At 50.8% G+C, this 24,331-nt stretch overlaps 3 protein-coding genes and 1 long non-coding RNA gene across 13 annotated transcripts in view; 3 read left to right on the forward strand and 1 right to left on the reverse strand.

Moving 5' to 3' along the window:
• The window catches only part of LOC130528349 (unconventional myosin-IXb), a 38,239-nt gene extending 33,310 nt beyond the window's left edge, over window positions 1–4,929 (forward strand). For 5 of the 9 annotated variants that reach the window (XM_057037602.1, XM_057037606.1, XM_057037605.1 and 2 more), the window contains 11 exons: window positions 34–145; window positions 245–318; window positions 447–639; window positions 722–850; window positions 968–1,073; window positions 1,185–1,316; window positions 1,391–1,514; window positions 1,692–1,742; window positions 2,369–2,484; window positions 2,691–2,830; window positions 3,561–4,929. In XM_057037602.1, coding sequence (XP_056893582.1) covers window positions 34–145; window positions 245–318; window positions 447–639; window positions 722–850; window positions 968–1,073; window positions 1,185–1,316; window positions 1,391–1,514; window positions 1,692–1,742; window positions 2,369–2,484; window positions 2,691–2,830; window positions 3,561–4,096 — 1,713 coding nt within the window. In that variant the 3' untranslated portion in view covers window positions 4,097–4,929. Of the gene's footprint in view, window positions 1–33; window positions 146–244; window positions 319–446; window positions 640–721; window positions 851–967; window positions 1,074–1,184; window positions 1,317–1,390; window positions 1,515–1,691; window positions 1,743–2,368; window positions 2,485–2,690; window positions 2,831–2,950; window positions 3,003–3,560 lie in introns of all 9 variants that reach the window. The other 4 variants (XM_057037604.1, XM_057037610.1, XM_057037608.1 and 1 more) reach the window with 3 other exon arrangements.
• A 740-nt stretch (window positions 4,930–5,669) lies between these two features.
• Window positions 5,670–6,975, reverse strand: LOC130528352 (uncharacterized). The gene is made up of 2 exons (XR_008951268.1): window positions 6,883–6,975; window positions 5,670–6,674 (listed from the first exon to the last, which is right to left on the reverse strand). It is a non-coding gene; the product is annotated as an uncharacterized LOC130528352 (long non-coding RNA).
• Window positions 5,715–9,380, forward strand: use1 (unconventional SNARE in the ER 1 homolog (S. cerevisiae)). 2 transcript variants are annotated; one of them, XM_057037611.1, is made up of 8 exons: window positions 5,715–5,918; window positions 6,169–6,218; window positions 6,329–6,407; window positions 6,511–6,663; window positions 6,775–6,787; window positions 6,885–6,906; window positions 7,003–7,165; window positions 7,423–9,380. In XM_057037611.1, exons 1-8 carry the CDS (start codon window positions 5,796–5,798, stop codon window positions 7,603–7,605), a joined length of 786 nt encoding a protein of 261 aa, XP_056893591.1. In that variant the 5' UTR covers window positions 5,715–5,795; the 3' UTR covers window positions 7,606–9,380. The 2 variants fall into 2 exon arrangements, with proteins under 2 accessions (XP_056893591.1, XP_056893592.1); XM_057037612.1 differs by having other exon boundaries at window positions 5,804–5,917; window positions 6,150–6,218.
• A 6,761-nt stretch (window positions 9,381–16,141) lies between these two features.
• The window catches only part of insrb (insulin receptor b), a 46,170-nt gene continuing 37,980 nt past the window's right edge, over window positions 16,142–24,331 (forward strand). Inside the window, exon 1 of the mRNA XM_057037681.1 lies at window positions 16,142–17,437. Coding sequence (XP_056893661.1) covers window positions 17,344–17,437 — 94 coding nt within the window. The 5' untranslated portion in view covers window positions 16,142–17,343. The remainder of the gene's footprint in view (window positions 17,438–24,331) is intronic.

The raw sequence follows: 24,331 nt of genomic DNA on the forward strand, positions 1-24,331 counted from the left end.
TGGTGTGTTGTATATCCTGATTTGTCTTGTCAGATGGAAAGCCCACTGGACCATAGTTTCACCAACTACCAGGTCAGCATCATGCAGTCATGTGACCAGTGTAACTCCTACATCTGGGCCATGGAGAAGGCCTACATGTGCACCTGTGAGTGATTCAGTTCTTTAAAGTGAAGTATTATAGATGCAATTAACACTTATCGAATAAATTATTGTACTAACATCTTGTGCTTTGTTTATATTTAAGATTGTAAAATGGTGTGTCACAAGAAGTGTCTCTGCAAAATAACCACAGACTGCTCCACCTTCTCTGCCAAAAAAGTAGGTTTTATTGTTATTATATTCAAGACTGCTTGATGATAAGTGTTTGCTTGTATTAAACCTGAAGATGGAGTCGTAACCCTCCGATGCATTTTCAGGATTTTAACTTTATTGCTTTGAATTCGCAGTGTGACGAGGAGTCCACCGGCCAGCACTTCGGGGTGCGAGTGTGTCACCTGGTCAACGATAAGAGCCCGGTGCCCATGGTGCTGGAGATGATGCTGGAGCACGTGGAGATGCAGGGCCTCTACACCGAGGGCATCTATCGGAAGTCTGGTTCTGCCAACCGAATGAAAGAACTCCACCAGAGACTTGAGACCGGTTAGGCAATTTCTTTTGGGCATTTAACATGTTGATTGTCAGTTTGGATAGAAATGTAATGTTTGTTTCATGCTGTGTGTAGAGCCCCACGCAGTCTGCCTTGAAGATTATCCCATCCACACAGTGACGGGTCTGGTCAAACAATGGCTGAGGGAGCTGCCAGATCCCCTCATGACCTTCATGCATTACAATGACTTCCTGCATGCTGTCGGTGAGGAAGACGTTTTCCCGCCAGGGGCAGCATTTTCCCTGCGCTTACAGTTTGGTGAAGATTAAACAATATTGTAAATTCTTCCTTTTATAAAGATGTGTTTTCTTCTGCTAACAGAACTGCCAGAGAAGCAAGAGCAGCTTCATGCTATATACAAAGTACTTGAAGAGCTCCCTCCTGCTAACTTCAACACCTTAGAGAGATTAATCTTCCATCTGGTCAGGTAAAAAAAACCTCCTTGTTATTATTATATAACATCATTCAACCTTTAATCCATAACTTAAAATGCAGGTTCAAAAAATCTAAAGCTGATGTCATCTGAATGCTCTTGCAGAGTTTGTAAAGTGGAGGACCACAACCGCATGTCTCCCAATTCTTTGGCCATCGTTTTCGCCCCCTGTGTCCTGCGCTGTCCAGACAGCGCTGACCCACTGCTGAGCATGAAGGATGTTGCCAAGACCACCATGTAAGAACCCCCTTGTCTTCCTCAGAATAAGTAGTTGTGAGCACATCCTGATTCCCACCGTGCTCCTCCTGTAGTTGTGTGGAGATGATCATCAACGAGCAAATCAGGCGCTACAATGAGAAAATGGAAGAGATCGAGCAGTTGGAGTACGCAGAGGCTCTGGCTGTCAACCAGCTGAAACTCAAGAGGCAGAACACCGTAAGAGACACGACGCTGCTCTGAAGCGCCGGGCGCTTGGACCTGTTTCATTGTCAGCACCATTAAGAACCCGAGTTTTGATGTCAAACACGTAGCAGCATAAATAAATCCCATTGTCAGGTACCATGTTACTTTAGTACACTGGTAACATGGCCGCTGTTCCTTGTTTCTCTGTAGCACTACTGGCATTTACCGCTCAGGTTCTCACCTCCTTACAAAGGAGTGGTGGTATGTATGACTCGCACAGTAGACCCGTAGATGTAGAGCAAGAAGGTGCCATGTAGCAGCGCCTCTGCATGGCATGTTGGACGTGGATGGCCGTTTATCTTCCTCTCATCCTCCTTACTAACTGGTGCTGTAGTTTGCATGTTGCTCTTTTCCATTCTTCCTCCCTGCTGAAGACAAGGTTGTCCTGGTTTGGTATTTTTTGAAAACTCTGAAGAGGTTTTCTTTTTTGTGGTTTACTTTTTTTTACTGATGGAGCTGTGACGGGCATGTTGTTTTGCTGTTGATGTTGTTGACTCATCTGGGTTGTGGTACAATTGTAAAGCGTTTATAGTTGCATGAGAAACCTCACTAACAAAGTCTACAACCCTGCGTGTGTTCTTAACAGTATATGAATAACTCCTATTATAGCGGTGATGAAGATATTTTCCCCTTTTATGGTTTATATAGTAATTTCCCTGATTCCTTCACTTCTTTAAACGTTTCCTATAGTTATACTTAATCGCTGTTAGATTTTAACAGTGCTGCTCTATAGGAGCTATAAAAGGTGAAACTATCTAAGGCCGTGCGGACAGTCTACGCTGCATTTAACTGGGTGATATTTTTGTTGTGTGGCGTCTTTCCTGCAGATGCACGAGAAGGCCAGTTCTGACCTGAGCGTGGTCCCCGAGAACGAGCCTCTGAACCCTGACACGGAGACGGAGAAGAACCTGGTGGAACGCATCAAATCCATCAAACAGGAGAAGTGAGAACGCTTCCCGGCCTGCAGGAAAACTCTAAAATAATGACAGGAATTTATTCAGTCATGTGCTTTTAACTTTGTGTGTGGTGTATTTTATATACTTCTCTAAAGATAGATCATCGTAATCCTCCTCACCAGGCTCTTAATGGAGCTTTTATAGCCCTGGTGTAAGATCCTTCGGCCGCTCACCTTCCTCTGTTTCTCCACAGGGAGGATTTGGCCTGTCGACTGCCAGAGATGGAGCAGCCCGGTTCGGACCAGGAGAACTTGGACTCTGAGACCTCTCAGAGCTCCGAGAGTCTTTTGGATGAGCTGCAGCGCTCCTCTGTCCACATGTCCGAGCCCGACGGTCAGTATCAGGTTTCACAGCCGAGATTTCTCTCCTTCTGGCCGTTTCCTCCTGCTCTCTGGGTTTCTGACAAGAACACGGGGCCGCTGGGTGGGGCCCTTCCTGTCTTTTGTGGTGCAGGTCTGGACCAGTGATGGTGATGGGCGGTGACATCTGCTCTGTTACAAAGCAGGTCGGAGGAACGGCAGCCATATTTGTGTGTGTGTGCGTGTTTGTGCGTGTGTGTGTGTCTACACGTGTACGGATGTAAATGCATGTTTGGCACAGAAGCATGCCCGAACTAAAATGAAACGATCGAGATTTTTAATCAAACGTTGGTTTAATTGTTGTATTGAAGCTGTATTTTTGGAGATAACATAGTTGCACGAGCTTCCTCTGTTGCCGTGTGTGTGTCTGCCAGCCCCTCCAGGTATTGAGAGGTAACAACTACTAACGTTTAGCAGATCTGACCCATCACAGCTCCGATTTTTGCAGCATGTTGAGACGTTCGTCACCTGTCAGGCTGCGAAGACGCACACATGACACAGATGTTTCACATTTAGCTTAAAACAGTCACTGAGAACAAGGGGGGGGGTGTAAACATGGAGAGAGCTCCTCCACTGTGGCGGGCTGACGTGTCCATATTCAGGTGTCCTTGGTTTGTCCTGCAAGGCAAAAAACCCAAACCAGCTCAGTCATTTGGCCAGAAGAGGGAGGGAAAGTGTTTTTATTTCCTGCCTTTATCTTCCAGGAAGAGGTGGCGCCGAGCTGAAGAGATGCAGGCCAGTTTGTCCTCCAAAACCAGCAGACCTGTCCCAGCGTACTAAAGTCCAAGGTGGACGCGTGTCCCTGCCGAACCTCACCCACGCCCGCTCCGCCTCCTCTTTGTTGAGCTCTGCTTCTTCCACCTCCGGATCCTCCAACACCTACTCCAGGCGCTCGCTGCAGCGCCGCCGTCCCATCATTCCAGACACAGTTAAACTCCCCCCAGGCGTCCTTTCTCAGTCTGTCTCCAGCCCACCGACCCCTCCTGGCAACTGGGCCTTTAATTACTTCAGGAGAAAGGACCATCCTGGTCGCCGCAAAGACAGCACGCAGTCGCTCTATATAGACGGATCAGAGTGCCACATGATGTTGCATTTCTCATCCTGCCCCCCCTCCACTTCCTCCTCCTCCACCTCTATCGTAGCCCCCACTATTGTGGACCAGAACCACGATCCACAAGCCTCAAAGGGCCAGAGACACTTTTCTGACCCGGACATACCTTACATGGGCGAAGATGCCTGACAAGGACGATGCGCCCTTTGTTCAGATCGGAGCCAATCGTATAAAATTAAAAGAATAACTGGACTCAAATTTTCCAAGCACCTTTTCTACCGTTTTAATATTGATTGCTCTGTTGTACTGTACCAGCGATGTCTTTTCTCCTTTTTTCTGCGCGCGTTTATGCTAATTCAAGGAAACGTTGCAGGTTCCAGTCGCACTTTTCAGTTTAGCTCTGCCGCGAGCGAAAACGTGCTATCTGAAATGTTTGTTAGTGCCTTGGAATTGTACAGAAAAGTGACTCCTCCTGTTGTGTTGTGGGATCAATGGGGTATTTGGGGGAAGGCAAGGGTACATTTGTCTTTGAATTTAATGTCTTTTGTGTGTGTTTAATGTACTGACCGGACGCCAGACATGTTTGAACCGAGGACAGCAAGCAGGCACAGCATGTGGTTCAGGTGACAAGACGGCCATGATCTCTACACCACAAAGCCCAGATAGGAAGACATTTCTCACTCAGCAGAGGGAAATGGGACCAGCACACGCCACTTTTTATTTTCTCTGAAACAACAAAAACATACCCAGCCTTGACACAACAGCCATGCTATGATGTCCTCCGAGTCCTTGAACTCGTCCTCTGAAGAACTCGACCGTACGAACCCGCCACATTGAGGAAACGTAGCAGCCATTTGTCTGTAATCCTCGTGTCCCTCTGAGTACTGTTGTATGGTGTCTGTTACTCTGTGTAGACCTCCAGGACCTTGTTGTGATGTGTAATGGAGTGTGTGGTGGGGACTGAATGGTGTGAGCTGTAATGGTTATTAGTGTTAACATGACAATACAGAACGTGATGCTTGTTACGTGTCTCGCTGTGGGTTTTTTCCATCAGGAAGAGTTTCTCACATAAAACAGGAAATCATATCAGGATCAAAATATCAAAGCAAACGAGGGGAACATCTAAGCACAAGAGTTATAGTTGGTGCCTCTTTCCCTGGCATTCCAACACTTGTCACAGCTGGTGCTTTATTACTGAAGAGTTGTGTGGATTCACAGTAAAGTTCCAGTGAGAATAGTATGGAGGTTTATTTAGTTTTAAATATTGGAATATATTTATATTATATTTATATTTATAAATTTTGTCCAAAAAGGTGAGCTCGTAAAATGTATTTGGTGGGCGATTAACAGATACATTCTGTGAAATTTAAATTTTAAACTGGTTCATTGGAAATGTTATTAAAACAGGGTAGATACAACTAAATACTTATATATATATTATATATAATATCCCCCTATTTCATTTTCCAAGGTAGTCGTGGAACGTTTATTACAATGTTGTTACACAGCATGAAACGCGTCATAAATTGCTACTTCAGCGTTTTACAGTTAGATTGAAACACCTCTCGTCTTTTACTTTTGTTATTCGTGTATCACGACATGTGAAACCCTTCATATCAGCGCTCTGCACACCCTAAAACAAGGTTTGATTGGCTTTAAGCCCAGAGTTCATAGTAGATAAAGCGGTGAAACTTGAAAAACATGTTCACGTTCTCGGAAAAACGAATTGGAAAATAGGCAGTGGAGTGTGAACAACAGAAAACAAGGTGAAAAGTGTGGTTTTAATTGTTTACTGCATTAAATTACACAAACTAAATGAAAATGAGCCGTGAGTGATGATTTCCTCAACGTTCCGTCTGCGGCCGCGCTTAAACGTGACGTCATTTTCATGCGACGTGTGTCGGCTTCAAATATGGCTTCCAGGTTAGAAATTAATTTTACCAGATTATTGTCCCGCTGTGAAAGTATCGCATCGGAGAAGCGGGGAGAGACGGAATGGAGGTTAGAAAAGGTGAGACGCGAAGGCCTCGGAGTTCGGTTTGTTCTCATCCCTCTTCGCTTGCTAACTTTAGAGGCAGTTTAGTTGTTTGTTGCAGCTGTTAGCCACGTCGTCATCGAAGGCAGCTGGCACATTACAGTGCTGTTTACACTAACTGCACATAACAGTGCAAAAAACTATTATATTCAGTTTATTTGTAGGTTCCACTGTCAGCACGTTTCAATATTTCTGTTTTATCCCACGGTATCGGAACGTTTTCTAGTATGTTGGTTCCCTGGAGGAGATGTTGGCGGCCCTGAGGAAAAGTCACAGGTGACTTCTCTCTCTTCTCCCCCTTTCCTCTTACAATTTGAATCCTTATCATCACACCCTTGATTGGCTGCTGGTGCAAACAGAACTCAACCTGTTGTATCCCTTTTCAGCAAACCCACTGCAGAAGTTCTGACTGAATACACCAGGAAAGTAGATTTTCTCAAAGGACTTCTCGAAGCAGAGAAACTGGTCGGTGGATTTCCAGACTTTTACAGCTTGTGTTGAGAAAGTTGGTCCATTTGGACTCATTTAGACAGCTGTTTGATCTGCAGTCTGCCTGCTACTTTGTCAGCCATCACCGACAGATAAGGCTTTGGCTAACCAGTTCCTGGCCCCCGGGAGAACACCCACAATAGCCAACGAGAGGATGTCCGCCACGAAGACTGTCCACATGCAGACGAAGGGCCGGTGCACAGCCGAGATGAGGGATGAGCTGCTCAGCACGGTAAGAGGTCACTGAACTCTATGATGGAGCCAATTTAATGGTTCCAGCACGCTGTGGAAATAACAAAGTCTTAGAGAGAAACCTAATGAAATCATTTTTGCATCTCTGCAGGGCTCAGACAAATGTAAGTTATTTGTTTTTAAGTAATTCCTGATTGACAACAGTGATCAAAGGCAGCATTTAGGCATCTTAAATGTTCTCCTTTGCTCTTCCATCTACAGCAACAGACTTGCGAAACAGAAGGTACAGTCTTCCTTATTTTTCTGATGGGTTGTTTTATGAGTTTAACAATTCTGAATGGCGATGTTGTTGCCGTCCCCCCCCCCCCCCCCCGAGCAGAGGGCTTCCTCTGGACGAGCGCCAGTCGGCAGCAGAGCTGGAGGCGGTCCTGCAGCACCACCACAACCTGCAGGAGAAGCTCGCGGAGGACATGCTCAACCTAGCTCGAAATCTGAAGAACAACACGCTGGCGGCGCAGAACATCATCAAACAGGACAACCAGGTGAGTGGACAGATGTCAGAGCGTCCTTGGAGCTGTGGACACCGAGCCTGCATGCAGACAATTTTTCTTAAAGTTAATTTTGGTTTTAAGTTTTCATGATTTCTTCCATTTTCCACCTTTGAGCCTGAGAACTCCAGTAGTGCTGGTTTGGGTTGGTTTATTCTGTACCGGGTTGTTTTCTTGCGTTACCACCACATGACCACAAGAGGGCAGCAACAGCCAAATAATTCAACCATCAATTCTCGTGTCCTTGACAGACTCTGGGTCAGTCGATGCGTCAGGCTGACGTGAACCTGGAGAAGTTGAAGACCGAGTCGGAGCGCTTGGAGCAGCACACCAAGAAGTCCATCAACTGGCTGCTGTGGCTGATGCTCATCCTGGTCTCCTTCATCTTTATCAGCATGATCCTCTTCATCAGAATCTTCCCCAGACTCCGATGATGATGATGATGATGATGATGATGATGAGCAGTCACAGTGGACTCTTAGTGCTCACACCCTCCCAAGTCTGTTCCGTGTCTGTCACACGTGCATAAGTAGACCACCTAGATGCTTCCAGCACATCTGCGTGATGCAGATCTGTTTGTCGAACTGGCTCATTTGCACTTTTCCGATGCTAATTTTAAAATGAGGTTTGAAGCATCAGTGTTCCTTTTTATAAACGGCAGAACATGAGACGACGAGCACCCAGTTCAGTAGTTTAGTCTTGTCTCCCACCACGAACGAATACTTTAACCTGGTGAGTGATACAAAATCGGCATGTATTTGCCAGCGGTGTGGGGCTAGCCCCCCCTTTTCTGCCCCCCTGCAGCTCCTGCTGCCCCCCTCCGTCTGCTGCCGAGGGCAGTTTCTTCACGTTTCTGTCACCCCTTCAGAAAAACACTCACTTTTACCAGCCCCAATGAAGCATTGATGAGCTCTAACTTCATGCTTGATGAATGGTCGACGGTCCCCCTGGATGAGAATCAGCAGCTGCTAACGAGTCGCCATTGTTCTTAAGAGCGTTTTAGGGTGGGTTTGGTTTTTTTTGTTTTGTTACTTTGTTTTGGTGAAGGACGTCATGTTCAGGATCGTTCATCTTTTTTTCCCTCTTGTTAATCACTGTGTCGAACTCAATGAACGTCTTAAAACGAGTTTCTGCGGTTTGTCTTTTCTTTTGTTGCCTTTTTCCTCGCGAGTAACCGCTGCAGTAACGGCGCGTCGCCAGCAGGCGTCGCCACCTCTCTTCAAACCTCAGCGAACTGTGACCTGATTGACCCCCTCCCGGGAGCCCGATCAAGCCGGGAATCTTAAATTAACTCGGCTACTCATTTAGAAGTAATCTGAGGATTGGCGTGCTGCTAAATAAAGGCGGCGGCTGCAGAGAATGAACGGGTTGACCATATGTGACTCTGCTCTCTGCAGGTATTCTGTTCCTATTTAAATTAACCTGATGACATTTGGTGGGAAGCTTTTTTTTCCCCCTTCACGCTGGAGACGCTTCTGACAGGTTAACATTCCTGCGGTGTTGTCAGCCCGACCGTCATCTGAGGCCTGCAGAGCTGGCTGGCTTGTCCAGGCTTGCGTCCCCCCCCCCCCCCCCCGCTCCAGCCCACCCCCTCTCCCACCACCTCTCTGGGTCAAGGCCCAGCCTGCTGTGTATTTTAGGATCCCTGGGGGGTGTTTTGCCTGCCTGGAGCCGAGGTATGCGGGCCACCGGGAGACCAAATGAGGTTGTGTCACTGCGGAGGATCGTCATCCCTCAGTTTAGGTCCGCGCTTCCATTCTGGGGCCTCGGCTCCGGCTCTGATCTGCTCCTGTGGGGCTGCAGCAGCAGCATGACTTCATCTGCGGTGTGGTTTCCTTTGATCCTCGTGTTGGATTCGTTTCTTCTGCGTTTCCTCCAGACCAGCGTTGAGTTCCTGAATCGAGGAAGTGAGCGAGGAAGCCCGGGGCTCATTAACAGCACTTTTAACCTCTGACCCCGGGAACCTGGATGAATTCCTCCCTGCGCTGGTTTCCCACAGAGGCTCCCTGGAAATAGCGCCTGCGCTAAAAAAGTGCCGGTGGATGTGAATCAGAACTTCTGTGTGAAAAGATGCTCTCGGTGTCCTGTGGATTAATGTAAATCATTGTAAACAACTCCCACCGAGGTGAGTTCTGATCACAGAACTGAAGACGTCCCTTTAAAATCAAGGTGAATGATTTCCTAATACTGAATAAATAATAACCGACCATTTGTCTTGAGTTTTAGCAACACAGCTATAACACAAATGAGTTTATAAATGATTAATAAGCGAGTTAGCTGCACCATTAGCGCCAGAGCACTTCATGAGTGGCTGGAGCTCACGACGTCAAAGGTCCGTTTGAGGGTTCAGGTTTGAGTCGGGGCCAGAGTTTGGTGATGCAGGAGGTCAATGAGAGTCCCCACTACGATAGTAGAGTACACATGTGTGTGTGTGTGTGTGCCTGTAGAGATGTCATGAAGCTCCAGTGATGGTGGGTTCCATCCCCAGCCTGGGCCGTGTGTTGGGCTCCTGCCAAGTTCTGGCCCGGGCCAGGACGGTTCCACCGGGTCACTCATGAGATCTGGCCTGTGCTGGTAGTTCAACACAAATCAAAATGGCGGCGCCGACCTCGCTGTCGACCTTGGCGCCCCAGGTGTTGTGGATTCCTGCGTGTTGGCGGCCGTCTCGGCACCTTCCCCCTCTGAGGAGGGCGTCTCTCCAAGCATGCGAGCAGCGTTGTCGTGGCGACACTTTGACCCCTGCAGGTTAAGCGCGTACAATCGTCCCGTGATCCCACCTCTCTCCCAGTGGCTGCTGGGAACACTGAGATTTTAGGGAGTTTTGGTCCCGTTTAACGCGAGGCCAGCTAGCTAAACTTAGCAGGAATGCTAACTGGGGCGTGTCCGGCAGGATGAAGGTGGGATCTGGGACCGGGACCGTAGGTGGAACCCAGTAAGAGAGGCCCCCGGGCTCGGGTGCAGGGTCCCCGGTGGAACGAGGGGGGCTCCTCAGGGTCACAGGCTGGTTGGGGGGGTTCTCTCTCTTCTTGTTTGCATCTTCTCAACTGAAAATGTTTTGGAGTGAAATATGACAATAATTCCGATGCCGCCATGGTGCGTGCTGATAAAAGGAGCGAATCCTTGGCTGGGCTGTTATTTGTGAGGATGTTTGCCACCAAGGTTGCCCCCCCCCCCCCCCCCCCCAAGGGCGCCTCCTGCATCACATGTTTTGTCCTCCCTGTCGGCATGTCAAGGCCCACCGGGCTCGTTTTATCGCGGCGACTCGACGCGCAGCAACACGTGCCGGCGATGCCGATATCGGAGCGGAGGAGGGACCTCACCCACCGAGAAGCTCCTGGATCCACCGGATGGATCCGTGTGGTTAGTCGTGATCTTGAGGTTTTAACGTGCAGATCTGCTCCTGGTGGGAGTGTTTGCGAGGTGGGAATACTCGTGTTCCTCTCTGTCCTGACCGAGGACGCTCCACATGCTTCCTGTTTGGGGAGGGGTCAGAGGTCAGGCGTTATAGTCGTATTGTAACACCGGTGCTAACGCTAACGTCACAGCCACACACACACACCTGAGCCAGCCTACATTATAACTACCCCCCCCCCCCACACACACACACACCTGAGCCAGCCTACATTATAACTACCCCCCCCCCCCACACACACACACACCTGAGCCAGCCTACATTATAACTACCCCCCCCCACACACACACATTTAGTGCGTTGCCCCCTCGCTGAACCTTCTCGCTTTGCTCCGGACTTCCCTCGTTGACGTGAGAATAAAAACAAATGCCCTTTTTTCTTTTTATGGAAAGTCTTAGAGGACCCCCCTGACCCCCCCCCCCGACCCCCCCATGCTTCCCATGCCAGAGCGTTGGCTCCTGGGGGACGCGGAGCACAAGGGTGAATCACAGGATGTTGCCTTGGGGGGGGTTGAGGCTGAAAATAGGACCCGGTTGGAGCGAAGGGCTGCTGTGTGGCGGGCCCACCTCTGGTGCCTCACCTTGGACCCCCCCCCGCGGACGGAAAAGCTCTCCGTCAAACAGCTGACAGGCGCTCGGAGCCACGGGGCCGTTCCACGGGGTCAGCAGCAGCAGTAAAACACAACAGGAAGTGGAAACTAATCAAGGGCTTTGGCGGATTCCAGGCAAGCGTGTTGCTGCTAATTTAGCCTATGGGAAAGCTCCAGTTCCGGGGGGGGGGGGGCAGGCCCTGTCCCCGAGCATGCTGGGAATGCAGAGACTAGCTTCAGAAGTTGTTCTCACCTTGGCTGACGCGTTTGAAGCTCCTCGCACCAGCACGACGGCGCCGCATTTGTTGGACCTTCTGTTCACTTGTGGCGCTTTAATGGTAGCCTGTGGGGGGGGGGGGGGGGGGATATCAGCCCCTGATGCCCCGCCATCCTGGGAAAGCCCCCCCCTCCTTCCCAATAAGGGTGGATCAAAGGAAAGATTTAACAGAACTCTTCCTAAACCTGTGACACGTTTCCTAGTAGAAGAGAGGCTCGCCGTCCCTTTCCTGATGGTTTCAGAGCTTTTGATTGGCTAAAGGGACATAAAATATAAAACATGAGCCATAAACGAGCTTCAGTCGCCGTTTATTTTTAGAATTCTTATTGCCAGGATTAAGAACCTGTTGAATCTCGCTCCGATGCTCGGAACTTTCGGAGACTTTTACTAAAGCTCGGCCGCCTCTTACCCAACCTCCTGTGCGGAAACGCTCCTCAGAGCCGCGTGCACGAGCGCCTGACGTGCACGAGCGCCTGACGTGCACGAGCGCCTGACGTGCACCTGCGTGTGTGGCGCTTAAAGGTGGGAAAGGAAGTAACAAAACAACAGTGTCCCCGTATTCCCAGCGTGAGGGGAAGCGCGAGGGCCGCTAGCAGCACGTGGTCTTCCTGCGCCCGGCGCCCTTTCACCCCCGAGGTCCCCGCGGCCCCGGGAGCCGTGGCGCCCGCCTCGACCTTCCCGTGCGTGTTTACGGCGCCTCCAACAATATGTGGATAAAGCTGTCACCCACACTTCCTCCCAGGAAAGACAGTCGGGGTCAAGCCAGGCGCTCCTTATCGGTGATAAAGCTAATGGGCCCTTCCAGCAGACCCTCCGCCAGTGTGAGAAACAGCCCCGGGGGGGCGGCAGATGCCCCCCGTGGGAGGAACGAGGGGCGGGTTAAGTGTCCTCTGCTGGTCAAAGCTCACCTCAGCCGATGGCGGGAGGATGTTGTGACAGGGAAGAGCTGTCGGAAAGAGGAAGAGGAACCTTCGCTTCACCAAATAACCTGCTGAACGAGGCCTTTAGCTTCAGAATCTGCTGGGTCGGCCTGGCGGCACGGTACTGGACATCCCAGAAAACCCTCCACACACACACACACACACACACACACACACACACACACACCACACACACACACACACACACACACACACAGAAACAGCAGCGTGTTGGGAGACTCCTCAGTGCGACACTGTGAAAGTATCAGCGCCTGTAGTCATGGCAACGCTGCTGGAAATGCCAACCCCCCCCCCCCCGAACTGTGGCCGCCCTGACGTCCCAAACTGCTGAGGGTCTCCAGAGCTCCTGATCCTGGTGCGATGGTACCAAGATGATGGCTCAGACTTTTAATAATCTGGTTTTAGAAATCAAATGTCCCACAGGGCCAACTAATGCTGCCACGTGTCCCCTCCCGTGGCATTATGGGTAAATCTTTGTGCTTGAACCCCGTCTACGGTAGCCTGGAGTGGCCAATTACACCCTAATATCAACTTGAGTATTGATTACTGACTGACTGCAACCATCTGGGCTGCTGGAGCCAGTTGTGGTCACATCCATTTTTGACCCCACCAAAAAAGTTTTCAGTGTTCTTGTATCTTTTCTGTGCTGCCCCAGAGGTCACGGAGGGGCAGCGGGGGGGCACGTGGCAACAACCATTTCCTGATTAGCCCCTTTTCCACCGACAGCGCCTGAATGGAATGGAAAAAATAACCCCTGGTAATCTGTGTGGTCTGTTTCCACCCAGGGATCGTGTCCGATAATGGGTCATTTTGACGATTTCTTTTGGGGTTTTTTCTTTCAAAATTCTGTTACACAGTTATTGAAATCACATTTGCATTCACATTAACACGTTCGGTTTCATTTGAAAGGAGGGGAGGGAGGAATTAAAAGAAAAAAAGCGGAATGTGTCAGAAAAAGGACGGTTGATCTCCCAGTGATGCGTTCACGGACGCCACAGTGCGCCCTCGGTCGCGGTGACATCATCGGAAGAGGCCGAACTGAGACAAGCTAAACTGAGACAAGACCAGGCTAAACTGAGACAAGACCAGGCTAAACTGAGACAAACAGAAGCTCCACGGCTCAACGAGACGACCCGAAAGGCAGCTGCTATCGACGTGGATTACAGACATGAGTTGTGTGGTCTGCGTGAGATTTATCGGATCAGTGAATGCATCATCGGGAGCATAATCACATGTTGAGCTGGCCGCGGTGTTCTTTCCAAAGCTTTAGCCGCCCTCATCGATGGCTTAGACCCGCGTTAGTCAGCAGGTTTCCCTCGCCGGCTCCGCCGTTCCCAGAAACTCGCACAATCTTCTGCACCAGGAGGAGAAAAACGTCGTCTTCCTGTTGCCGCTTTCGCATTCTGAGCATGCCGACTTAAGAAGTAATAAGGGAGTGTGGGTTTGGGAGGGATTTCGGTGTGGTTGACCCTGATTGCTACGTGGACAAAGTTTAGAAGAATCGAACAAAATGTTTGAAAGTCTGGAGCAGCCGATGCTAAAAGCGTAAATCAGGAGCGCAGGGAGCCGTTTGGGAAGGATCATAAGGAACTGCGTTAAACTCCTGGCCCTCACCTTGGTGGAGCTCTCTCTCTCTCTCTCTCTCTCTCTCTCTCTCTCTCTCTCTCACACACACACACACTCACACACACACACGTGCAACAGCCAAGCAGTTGCTTCTGCTTCCTGGTTTCCCGGGAAGTTCATCCCTGCACCTTCAGGAGACTCCTGATCCAGACGTATTCATCCGTCCTCCCACGGAGAGACCGAGGTCGTCGGGTTCTGGATGCCGATGGCGTGATGAGCGCTGCCGTCTGGAAAAGAATCACTTTGATTCTGCACCAATTGAAATCCCCGACTCTGCTCTGCCCCAGGCCTGCAGCTGGAGCCTCACCTCTGTTGTCAGGGTGCCACTTGTCTAACGTGCAATTAGAATCCTGATTAAAGTACATTTCAATTAGCATCGCAGTTGTTTTTCAGGTCGTTTGCTAATCTCAAGTTTACGGTATTTGCAATGATGTTTTTTTCCACTTAAAATCACTGTAAACATGATAACTGTTGGTCTCCAGGGGCAACGGGAGTTTTTTCCCTCCTGTTGTTTTTTTGTTTTGTGGAACTTTTGAAGTGAGCAAAGTCGAACCTTGATGAGCAAAATGAATGTTTCTTTAAATCTAAACTAATTAAACTGTAAGCGTAAGAGGACAGACGCGACACGGCCCTCCGGCACTGTTGCGGGTCCCTGAATGCATCGTCACCCCAGATGTGAGGAGAAGCAACATAGAAAAGCCTCAAAGTCCCGAGGAACCTAATTCTGGACGCATCTTTCAGTCCTCCTCCTCGAGGAGAAGGTCAGAGGTGGCGCTGGTGCGGGGGCCAGGTCCGACCTCTGCCTCAGCGCCTCTCGCCGCGTCAAAGACTGTTCACGTAAAAAGCAAATAAAGCCACGAGTGGGAGGATTCTGGGCCCCCGGTCGGATGTGGCCCTCCTCTACTGCACCGTCTCCATCTGTCCTCACCAGCTGTTATTTTTAGTGACACCTACTGAAATGAAGTCATGGTGCAGCCGGCCGGGGGGGGGGTTAGGTAGGTATCTGAGAGGAGAGGGGACCAGTGGGGAGGAAAGCGGAGCGTGGTCGGCGTCAGACGGCGTGACCGCCACAAAGACGGCTGTTTTGACTAGATTCCGCAGCCCTTAGTCCTTCACACCTGTGACATTTAATCTGACTAAGGCCTCATTTACTCTGTTCACTGGGCAACAACATTCCACAGATTAACAACAGTCTTGCTCCACAAGCTCTCGCCGGACCACGGTGTGCCCATCCACCCCCCCACAACACACACACACACACACACACACACACACGTTCCCCTCTGAGAAACAAGAAGCAAATGTTCCACTCTTCTAATCTATTTTAGTCCAATTATTGAGGTGAGGAACACGGCACTGCCAGAGACTTTTAGGAGACTTCATTTCCATCAGAAGAATGTTTTTTTGGGATATTTGCTATGCTAATGTGAAGGAACTGTGCGTACCGTCTTCTCTGGAGGCAGGTAGACTATTCCGTTTCCTGGCTAGGGCCAAGACGGCAACTAATATTTGCCCTGTTCGATGACTGGGAGCAGAGGAGATGTTGAAGATATAGAAAGCGTCCAGATGTAGTCGACGTTTCCCTCTCGGCTCCTGTTCTCAGCATGAAGGTACATTCAGAACAGTTCAGTTCCCAATCCCAAATGTTTTCATTTGAAGAACATTGAACCACCTATTACACGTTTATTAATAACTTAATTACATGATTCAACTTAAATGTTTTTCAAACCGACCAAATAGTCTTTCTCCTATCAAAGAAAACAGTTTTTCCGGTGCAGATATGCAGATTTAGAACGAGCTGCTTAGACTATAAAAATGATGATAGCTGATGATTAATACTAACTCATTTGGCTGTTTATATAACCCTAACTCTACAGCCCGTTTCCAACAAACTGTAAGCTCTAAATGCATTGCTACATTTATGTGTGTCACCAGTTTGGAAACGTCAAGATGTGTGTGTGTGTGTGTGTGTGTGTGTGTGTGTGTGTGTTTACCTGACAAAGAGCGCCGGTGTTTTCACAGCGGGGCAGCCTCGCGTCAGACAGTCCGGATCCGCGCCCCGCTCGCTGCTCACAATGGGATCCGGTCCGTGTCTTCCGGGCGCCCGCGCGCGGCTCAGCTGAGGTGACTGGCAGGACTTGTTTACTGGTGGAGCCTCGCGGAGAAGAGCGACGGACGAGGGGAACCTGAGGGAGAGCGACTCGCTAAACGCAACGGGAACCCAAGTTTTCACGCTCGACTCGCCTTTTATGTTGCTTCACCTCATCGGGGATTTTTGTTTTCCGACCACCGGAGACGGGATCGGGCTTTTACGCGTGGCCGCGTGTGTTTTTTTTACGCTCAGTTGCCGCCGACAATGAAACCTCGTTTGTTTTGGATTAGCTAGCTAACGTTAGCTGTTTTCCCCTTCAGCTAACGATAATCCGAGAAAAAGGAGCGGGCGGCGCGGCGGAGTTCTCCCCCTTCAAAGCAGCGTGCGTGAGTCTCCTAAAGCGGATGGGGAATAAGTAATTTCTTCCCGAGTTTTTGCCCTTTCGTTGATTTGTGCCCCCCCCCCCCCTCGTTTTATGGGCATTTGCTCGTTCGTGGCGCGGTGGTCAGCGGGGGCGAAGGAGTTCAGTGGAAGGTCGCAGTGGGCAAAGCTGCACGGTTTTCCTGCACGTAGCTGAGTTTCCTGGGATGTGCTCCCATCTGGCTTAAAAAGGGCGACTTTCTGGGAAGATAGCAGGAAACCGGCTCGTTGAAAAGCAGCACCGGCGGACTTCACCCACACAAGGGACCCGGAGGCTCCAGGCTGCGCGTCTTTGCGCCTGGTTCCATCGATATCCCCCCCTGGAGCGGGTTCTTTCCTGGGAAAAATGAGACCGGGTCAGTCGGACCTCTTCCCGGGACCTCCGAACTAGCCCTCTGCGTATCAGTCAACAACAATATTATTGTTTTTCTCTATTTTTCGGAGCACCACAATCACCAAATGAACGTCGACTGTCGCCTCCACTTGTGGAAAATGAAGATCTTCACTCGCACGTGTGTTTCCGCGACCCAAGACCACATTATTTAGTGCTCTGCACCCTTCTTTTTTTCTTTGTTTTTGCTCTTTTGCGTGTTTTCAAGTGTTGACATAATCACAAACGTGGCTGGGAAGATACACGCACGTTAATTGCGCACCCACCCACCTCCCCCCTGGCGCACGGAGGGCAGCGTTGAATCCTTTCATCGGACCTATATTTTTAAGACTTTGTCACTTTTGCTCGTCCGGTCGCCTGTGCTGGGATCGGGGTGGTTTTCTCCCGTTTCTTCCCCACCGAGACAGCGAAACTAGGAGTCAACATGAGACGATGGACGCTGAAGCTGCGAGCGCAGATGGTGCTTTTTATCATCTGCACCTGTATCCTCTGCCAGTGTGGATTAATCAACGGAGAAAGTAAGTCTTGTTTCCAGGCTTATTGTTTTGCATTGTAAGCTTTATATTTGTATGCGGGGGGGGGTTTCCTCTGATGGTTCAACGACCGGGTGAGTTTCATTTGTGTGAGATTATTGCAGCGATTATTGGGCCATGAAGGCATCACAGGTTTTTTTTTCACTTTATGATTATTTTTTTTAATATTTAAAGACTATCTGAAGAGATCTTACCCAGGTATTTTATTCCTTAATTTAAAAAAAAACACATTCTAAACACGGGGACTCTCCTCCTCCTTCGGCGCATGCGTAAAAGAGTCTCATCCAAGGGTTTGATATTTCAGCCGTCGCATGTGCGCGCTCGCTAATACTCGACCCCCCCCCCCCCCCCGTGGAGCGGCCGTTTCGGTATTTCCCCGCCTCTTGTCCCACTAAGGTCGGTGTTCTGAGCGGCCCAGCCACCGGGGCCCACACTGGCTGGCCGTGGCCGGGAGAGCGCGCTCTGCGGCGGCGGCGGGGGCTGGATCGTCCCCGGGAGCGCGGCGCGGCCTGTGATGGCGACACAACGCAGCCCGCACGTAAACAAACAGGCTGCAGACGGTCCAGAGCCGGAGGATTAGCCTACTTTGCTGTTCAGCGCCACATCTGAACAGCGAGGACTCCCTCCTCCTCACGTCCGCCTGTTGCATCGACGAAAACGTGTTTTGTTGTTGTTGTTGTTGTTGTTGTTGTTGAGATTAAACTCTGCATTAAAGCGCGCAGCCCAAACGGCGGCGCGACGCGTCTCCAGAGATAAAGATCCTGGTGTAAAACGACCTCGCCTTTAAATGTCAACCACTGCCGTTGCCTTTAAGCAGCCTCCGGGGAGACAAACATAGCATCTTTAATATTACATTCTGTAGTGTTGCGTTCATACATGTCGATGAAGCCACTAACACCCCCCCCCCCCCCCCCCGAGCTGCCAGTGTTGCCAAAGCTTAAAATGTGACTCCTCTGAGTTGAGGTGTTGCGGCAGCTTCACACAGGCCGAGCAGAGGCCTCTGAAGGGGGCTGCTGCTATCCCTCCGTTCCCTCCATCGCAGGACGTGAGGTACACGCACGTCTCTGGCTGCTACGCGTCTGGGACCCACCAGATTCCCTGGGAGGCGGCCATGTTCGCCACTCTTTTTGGTTGTGCACCCCCCCCCCCCCCCCCCCCCCCCGAGCGGGGCGGCCATTGTGGCGATGGAGAGCAACCAAAGGACTCTGGGGCGTTTGGTCCTGGATCCTCGTGCTGCGTGACGTCCAGAGGAAGCTGCATCCACACATAAACGGCGCTTCGGCTGGCGAGCTGCTGACGGCGTCCTCGAGATGGCGAGGTGTTTTTTCCTCAAATTTGGGAGGGGGGGGTTAGTCGTGGTTATCAGAAGAGAGGATTGTGGAGGAACTGCTGAGCTGTATCCTGGTCTAAACTGCACAAAGAAAGACAAAACAAGTTGTGCAACCAGGAGCCTTGCCCCCCCACCCCCACCCCCCCGGTTCCTCTTGGGCTTGTAAGCACAGCTCTCTTGGAAACTGGTGGCGTGCATGTGTGCACGCATGTGCTGTTATGTACGCCTTCCCCGGCCTGCTTACGCCACCTGTGTCACACAGAGAGGGTTTAACTCCGGCTCTTTCGATAAGAGTCGGGGTGTGTGTGTGTGTGTGTGTGTGTGTGTGTGTGTGTGTGGTGTCTGCAGGGCGCCATTCATCGGCGCGCTCGGGAATTTTCTGACAATGCCGTGGAATGTGTTTGTAGTGGAGCACGTCATCGGGATGGGGGGGGGTCTGCATGTGTCTGCGTGTCCGTCACATCGGTGTGTACCCCAGCCACCCTCTGCTGACCTCGCCTCTGAGCTCCTGACCTGCCCCCCCCCCCCAGGCAGCTCATTCCCCCACATGTTGTGACCCACACCCGTAGCACAGTGTTGTATGGTGTATTTAGGCAGTCGTAATACACGCTTACATAATACACTAGGTTGCTTTATGGCTCCAGCCGGGATAATAATAAAGACGCGCTATATTTTAGACCCTCTTCTGCCTTAGTCAACATGAAATTATTCAGGCTCCATTTTGCCCCCCATTCACACAAAAGGCCAAATCACTTCCAGTTGTATTTTTATTGCTGCCATTCTGACCATCATTATTTTATCCAGGTTGCCCTTATGCCAGTCATTTAATGTTGCCCGATACAGCCCGACTGCTGATTGCCATCATTTCAGAGCCTGCAGACAGTGGGGGTGGGGGTGGGGGGGGTTCATGCACCGAGGGGCTTCCAGCTGCGTGTTGCTTTTTGAGCGTTAGCCAGGAAGACAATATATACAGTGCAGCAAACGGAGGCTTCCTCCTCTGCGTTTATCAGCCAAGCGCCCTTTACGGCTCGTTTGGGCCCAAGTATTCCTACGAGATGGAGGAGAAGCCGACCTTAAACCCGGTAATCTGCTTCTTCCACACAGCAAACCAATATATTCCCATCAAAAGGTAGAAATTCAGCGCATTAGCCTTTAGCTTCCCCGCGTCCGCTTAATAGAATCGCAGCTCTCGGAGCGAGAAGCAGCGTTCTCGTGTAGCATAATTCAGCCCAAAGCCGTCTGCAGAACGGAGCTCTTCACCACGGTCGGGAGGATATAGATCGTCGAAGCACCTCGAACACGCGGCAGCAGAAACATCGGCTTAATGAGGGGTCGTGGGATAATCAACTGCCTTTACACAGTTGCCGCGGTGCTTGTTTTTAAAGGCTCTGTGGTGTGAGCGGCACAGCGGGGGGGGGCATTACATTCAAGCCGCCGTGTTGTTTTATAGCACCCAACTCCAGCTTCAATCACACCTATGGGCCAGTGTTCAAAAGTAAGGGGGCTTTGTTGTGTGTGTGGAGGGGGGGGCAGCATTGCGTAATCTCTAATTTAGGGGAACGCAGGGGAGTTCTTGTTTTAGTTCTCTCCGACTGTATTTCCTCGATAGAGGCCCGTGTTTTGTTTTTGAGCGCGAACCCTCTTCTCACCGCACAGAAATGTAGCTGGGTTTGGCTCGGCTGTGTGGGGGGGGTGGGATTAGAGGGGGGGGGGGTCATCCCACACACAGAGCCGTTACACCGTGTAGCAACGGTCTGATGACGGCCCTCCTCGCTGTTGCGACATGGCCTATTTTAGCCAGCGTGGGACAGCCTGTGGAGCTGCTGATCCTGGTGGGGGACAGAAACCAGCGCCGGGGCCGTTTCATGCCTGTAGATTAGAAGCGTTCTTCAGCCGAGCGGGTCTGTTCTCACCCGTTTCCTGGACATCGCAGCCAACTCACTCGTCCACGGCGGTAATCACAACACGCCGGCTGAGGCTCCAGCCGCAGACACGAGTTGAAATCCCGTAAAGTTAATAAACTTCCACGCCGCCGTGCTCCAATAGCCTGTCACATACAGATCTACAGGAGATCTACAGCGTCATAAACAACGTAGGAGCCATAACGGCTCCTACGCTGCCTTGTTTGCCTTCATGTTCGGGGGTGAGGGAGTTCACCCTCTTCCACTGATTTGTTTTTCTTCCACTCTGCACAGCCTGTGGACCTGCCTGAACACCACACACACACACACACAACACACACACACACACCTGCTAATCTTCCCATGTACAGGGTGGGAAAGCCTCCTGTTTCCAGCCTCTCAGAGGTGTGAGCGGCATCCATTTGACACCTCTCCCCCCTCTTTATTTTTTGGTTTCCCTCCTCTCATTAGGCCCGTCTGGAGCGAACCATCGCGAGCGACGCTGCGCACGTGCACCTGCAGCGCTCGGTCACACGGAGCTTCGCGATTATGTTGTGTTTTCTGCACCGTGTGGCCTTTTTATGAGCAGTCACGCTTGTGTGTGTAACGTGTTCGGTCGTGGCAGGGGCGTGCATTTGTGTGTGTGTGTGTGTGTGGGGGGGGTGGGATTAGAGGGGGGGGGGGTCATCCCACACACAGAGCCGTTACACCGTGTAGCAACGGTCTGATGACGGCCCTCCTCGCTGTTGCGACATGGCCTATTTTAGCCAGCGTGGGACAGCCTGTGGAGCTGCTGATCCTGGTGGGGGACAGAAACCAGCGCCGGGGCCGTTTCATGCCTGTAGATTAGAAGCGTTCTTCAGCCGAGCGGGTCTGTTCTCACCCGTTTCCTGGACATCGCAGCCAACTCACTCGTCCACGGCGGTAATCACAACACGCCGGCTGAGGCTCCAGCCGCAGACACGAGTTGAAATCCCGTAAAGTTAATAAACTTCCACGCCGCCGTGCTCCAATAGCCTGTCACATACAGATCTACAGGAGATCTACAGCGTCATAAACAACGTAGGAGCCATAACGGCTCCTACGCTGCCTTGTTTGCCTTCATGTTCGGGGGTGAGGGAGTTCACCCTCTTCCACTGATTTGTTTTTCTTCCACTCTGCACAGCCTGTGGACCTGCCTGAACACACACACACACACACACACACACACACCACACCTGCTAATCTTCCCATGTACAGGGTGGGAAAGCCTCCTGTTTCCAGCCTCTCAGAGGTGTGAGCGGCATCCATTTGACACCTCTCCCCCCTCTTTATTTTTTGGTTTCCCTCCTCTCATTAGGCCCGTCTGGAGCGAACCATTGCGAGCGACGCTGCGCACGTGCACCTGCAGCGCTCGGTCACACGGAGCTTCGCGATTATGTTGTGTTTTCTGCACCGTGTGGCCTTTTTATGAGCAGTCACGCTTGTGTGTGTAACGTGTTCGGTCGTGGCAGGGGCGTGCATTTGTGTGTGTGTGTGTGGGGGGGGGGGTGCTCTGTTTTTGTCCTGATCAACTGGCTGAGATGGGTTTCTATGGTGACAGCACTTTCTGTGCTCACAGTGGGATACAGAGCTTCCCTCCCTTCCTCAGCATATCTGCATTAAGGCCTTATACACACTCACCGATGCACAAGGGAACGGGAAGGACGCTTGTTGGGACACAGTCGTCGTGTAACATGTTCTGATCCGGCCTCGCAGCACAGCCCGTGTCTAAACGCTGCTTTTGTGTCAAAGCGACATCCAGAATTCAAGCTACCTTATTTTATTTTTTTTAACAACAAAAGCAGCAATTAAAAAGAAAACAAACAAAGGAAACCATCAAAACAAACCGGCGTCTAACCGGGCGAGCGTGCAAACCGAGCGTCCACCCGAGAACTTTATGCTCGCTTTATCACCGCCGTTGACTTCAAATCGTCAAACCGCGCTGCTTTTTATATTTAGCACGGCGGATCCTCCCGTCCAACGTTTGCAGGTTCCGTGGGCGTTTGCTCGTTTCCCGTCGACATCAGGCTCCGCCCCTCATCTTCCTCTCCGTGCTTGTCCGCTGTGGGAGTGAAAACAAAGCGTCCGAGTCGAGACGCACGCATCTGTTATGGTAAAACACGAAGCGGCCGGGTCGGATCTGCCGTGGCTGTTGACGCCCGCTGGCTCGCGCGTCACATGTCAGCTGCTGCTGCAGCCGCCTTTAACTGGTCTTTTATGATTAGCTCCGTGAGGGGAACGGGACAAACCGGAATGAAAGCTGACCCTTGATCCGGGGATGACCCGTGATTTATGGAGACCCGGGACAGAGTTAGTTTATTAGTCCGTGTCATGCTAACTTAATTTACTTATATTTGTGGTCCCCCCCCACGGGCCCCTTTGAACATCTATGTGACGTCAGTATTCCGTCCATGCCATTCCCAGCATGCCTGTTGATATCCTGTAGGGGGGAGCGGTTATCGCCAGTCCTCGTGACGCTGCAAACACGCCTTTTGTAGAAAAACAAATATTTGTCCGCTATCAAAAAAAAGAAAAAAAAAAACCTTGACTGTTTGTGGGTCAGGTGACGTTCAATGTACTTTGCTGCCTCGTGTGTAATGTCATCGCGTCAATAAGAGGTGCGCTGTGTATATTCTCCAATGCCTTGTTTGTGTTAAAGCCCGAGGTTTGACAAAGTCTGTAAACTGATACCGCACTTTTCTCCTGCGAGTGTTTGTCGGGCGACTTGTTCGGCGAGCCACGGTTGCAGAGTGAAACGAGCGCTCCCGCTCGCACGTCTGCTGACCAGAATCCCGGCGTTGGTGTTTAAAGCCTTTTTCTTTTGTGGAGCGTCTTTATTTACCTGCTAGCGTCACACTGTGATGTGATAAATCCAAGTGACATTCCTTGGAATTAATTAAAACCCCAAGGGTGTGTGTGTGTGTGTGTGTCTGTGTGTGTGTGTGTGTGTGTGTGTGGCATGGACGAACAGTGTTTAATTTAGGTTTTATGGAATGAACTGAAGCTGTGGGTCTAAGCAATGGAAACGGTAGAGGGAGGGAGAGATATGGAAAGAGGGGCATGGAAAGGTTTTGTGTGTGTGTGTGTGTGTGTGTGTTTCTTGTGCAGCAGCCAGTGAGGGCCGGTGGTCTAAGAGCACAGACAAACAGTCCATTAAACTGACCTGGCCTCTCTTCTCTCCATCCCTCACTCCTCCCCTTCGCTGCTCCTTCTTTTCCATTCCGGCCCGGCAGCTCTCCCACCCGGCGCCTCTCCCCACTAGCTCCTCAACACCTTCCTTCCCCATTGTTCACACGCAGACCTCAAATATACGTTTTCACGTCGAGATTCCCTCCATTTTTCTTACTTTTATTAAATGTGGCGCATCAAATCGATGTTGATTTGCTGTGGTTGAGACGCTCCCACTCATCTAGTTATCACACAGGGAATAATACCGTTGCTACAGGACAGAACACCTCCGGAGAGTTGGGAAGAACCATTTTACTAGACGGAGGCATTTCAACTTTTATCCCATCCCTGGATGCCACGTTGAATTATTGAACGCGCCCACTGTGGTGACCCCATCCTCGCCACAGCGGTGCGAGTCCACCGTGCGCGTCCGCTCGCAAACACGTTTCAGCTTCATCC

The sequence above is a fragment of the Takifugu flavidus genome, chromosome 7, assembly GCF_003711565.1.
Source record: "Takifugu flavidus isolate HTHZ2018 chromosome 7, ASM371156v2, whole genome shotgun sequence".
Classification (NCBI taxonomy): Eukaryota; Metazoa; Chordata; class Actinopteri; order Tetraodontiformes; family Tetraodontidae; genus Takifugu; species Takifugu flavidus.